The sequence below is a fragment of the Camelina sativa genome, chromosome 15 (genome assembly GCF_030686135.1).
Source record: "Camelina sativa cultivar CO46 ecotype springtype chromosome 15, ASM3068613v1".
Lineage (NCBI taxonomy): Eukaryota > Viridiplantae > Streptophyta > Magnoliopsida > Brassicales > Brassicaceae > Camelina > Camelina sativa.
In genome coordinates this window covers 28,130,862-28,133,644 of record NC_141894.1, presented here as the reverse complement: position 1 = coordinate 28,133,644, position 2,783 = coordinate 28,130,862, and the positions used below count along the sequence as shown (strand labels likewise).

At 42.1% G+C, this 2,783-nt stretch overlaps 1 protein-coding gene across 1 annotated transcript; it reads right to left on the bottom strand.

The window, feature by feature from the left end:
- Window positions 1-800: 800 nt before the first annotated feature.
- LOC147927233 (uncharacterized) lies at window positions 801-2,079 on the bottom strand. The gene is made up of 3 exons (XM_087487363.1): window positions 1,855-2,079; window positions 949-1,680; window positions 801-836 (listed from the first exon to the last, which is right to left on the bottom strand). Exons 1-3 carry the CDS (start codon window positions 2,077-2,079, stop codon window positions 801-803), a joined length of 993 nt encoding a protein of 330 aa, XP_087343489.1.
- Window positions 2,080-2,783: the final 704 nt, after the last annotated feature.

Below are 2,783 nucleotides of genomic sequence, written 5' to 3'. Positions count from 1 at the left end.
AACTTCTCTCGTACTCTTAATAAATTGTTTCCTCATCTTCCTCCACTCAACAATCTTCTACAGAACACCAATTCTCAAATGATTGAATGATGTTTAGGAAGGATTTTTTTAAATTCAGGATGGTTTTCCTAAAACATCATGAGCATCTCCGTTGAAGCTTGAATGCTCAGATAGTCAGATACAACTTTATGACATGGCTTCAGGTGTGCATTGCCCAACCCAAGAAATCAACAAAATCAATCTAAGCACACATTAACATAAAACCATATTCAAAAATTGATTTGCCAAAGCTTTTTACTTGTTCCCGTAAGAGGAATCAAATCATCCACAATGACTTTAACTCTCATCTCAGCAAAAAACATCAACGAAGGAAAGTGTAAAGCTCATCATTGTTACAAAGCACACCATCACTGTCAATATCAAACAAAACCGCTTATACTTTTCGCCAATCATCCATCGTAATTGTACTCGAAGGATTCTCCGCCGCCGTATTCACTATCGTAGACTACGAAAGTGCCGTAGCTTAATTAAACTCTGATCTTCGATCAGAATCTGGTGAATGAAGATGCTATTGGTGTGGATTTGTATTGTATTGGTTTCAGTCGATCGATTTTGCCACTTAACTGAAAAGATATGAAGATCTGAGTTCAAAATCTTCACCGTAAGTTTTGTCGGAGCTTTGAGATCTAAAATCGTGATTTGATTAAAAAAATTGTTATTTAAATTAAATAATAATCTTAATATACAAATGCTAGTTTTGGAAAATTGGATCATTTGTGCTAGTTTTGGAAGAAAAAAACTTAAAAGTGTGCTATTCCAGGGTATTTCTCATTAAACTATCGAAAAAACAAAAAACTATTACACATTTTTTCAACTGAGTTAGAACTTTTTTTTTTTGTCTACAAAAAGATCAGCTCAAATGAGCCAATGGGAAGGAAAATTGTTTACAAACAGAACATGATGCGGAGAGGTGCGGGCTTGGCGTGCCAAAGAGTCCGCAGTTACATTAGCTTTTCTTGAAATATAAGATAAAGAGAAAGAAGAAAATTCTTCCCTATCCATCGTGATGTCGTCCAAGTACGTCGAGAAAGCTGGCCAGTCAGAAGGAGAAGACACCATCTTCACCAAATCCGCACAGTCCGTATAGAAAGCCACGTCCCGGAAATCATGGCCAATCATGCACCACATCGCCCACAGGAAAGCTTCAGCTTCGGCATGTAATGGAGATAGACTTCGACGAAAACTCCTAGCGCCCATCAGTGACGACGTAGCCTGTAGTGAGGTACAACACCATCCAGCGCCTGCAAATTGGTCTTCTGCTTTCCAGGAACCATCTATAAAGCAGCGGTAACCCGAGAACTCAGTTGGAAGTGTGTTCGTGGCCGCCGGAACCGATAAACCTACAGGGGATAAAACAGAGATACTGATATCCTCCTCGAGTTGTGCCTTCTGCCACCCTGTAGCTTCGCCTTCTGCAATCCTAACAATATCCTCCGGATTCTCCACAATATTTTCATAAACTCGTGCATTCCGGGCTTTCCAAATATACCACATAAGCCAAGGAAACGTCATAAAATTTGCCCCTGGATTTTGCTGTCCTAAGAAGTGGTCCACATTTGCATACACCGATTCCGTCGGAAAGGAGATTGGGCCCACCGGGACATGAGCCAAAGCCCATACCTGTCGAGCAGGAGGGCAAACAAAAATTGCATGATTTATTGTCTCCTCATCCGCTCCACAACGAACACATCCAATGTCACATGCAATACCTCAACGCCCCAGGTTAGCCGAAACCGAAATGCATCCAGTTAGGACTTGCCACATAAAATGTTGAATTTTAGGAGGGCAACGGACCCTCCAAACGCTAGCTAGGAGGGGGGTAATTTCCGGCCCAGAACCACAGGGCTTAAAAGTCCGCGTTTCATCTAAACGTGCTGTGTGATAGCCCGATTTGACTGTATACCGCCCTGTTTTCGTAAAATGCCAACCGAAAAAGTCAGCCCTCTGATTACCACCTAGAGGTATAGCCTGGATCAAATCCACATCGTCTGGAGCAAAATGCTCATAGAGCATGTCCATCTGCCAAGAGTTAGTCTGACGATCAATTAAATGAGTCATTTGAAGGGAGAGGTCCTTTACCGGGCCCCTACTTAAAGCTGGTCTCGGGAATTGAGCTGGCACCCAAGGATAAGACCATATGGAAATGGTGTCCCCGAAGCCAACCCGTTTAATAAGTCCTTTGTTAACCAGAGAGCGAGCGGAACAGATACTCCTCCACCCATACGATGGGGAGTAAGACCTAATTGGATCCAACGGATGCGTATTCCTATAGTACCTACTTTTAAAAACCCTGGCAAACAGGGAATCCGGAGCATCAATTAGTCGCCAAAGCTGTTTAGCCAGCAAGGCTGTATTAAAATCATCCACATTCCTAAATCCAAGACCACCTAGCTGTTTGCTAACGCATAATTTTTCCCAAGCAAGCCAATGCATGCCCCCTGACTGTCCATTAGAACTCCACCAAAAGTTCGCCACCGCACTAGTAAGTTTGGATGTGATTGTTTTAGGGATCCGAAAACAAGACATCACAAAGGTCGGCACAGCAGTAGCTACAGATTTAATCATTACTTCTTTCCCCCCTTTCGAAAGCAAATTTGCCGTCCAACCATTCGTGCGACTTTGAAGCCGTTCACGAACAAAAGAAAAAACTTTGGTTATTTGTGGAAAAATTAAAATAGGGCATAATAGGTTTTTGATTTACATAAAGAATTCACCAAATCTGA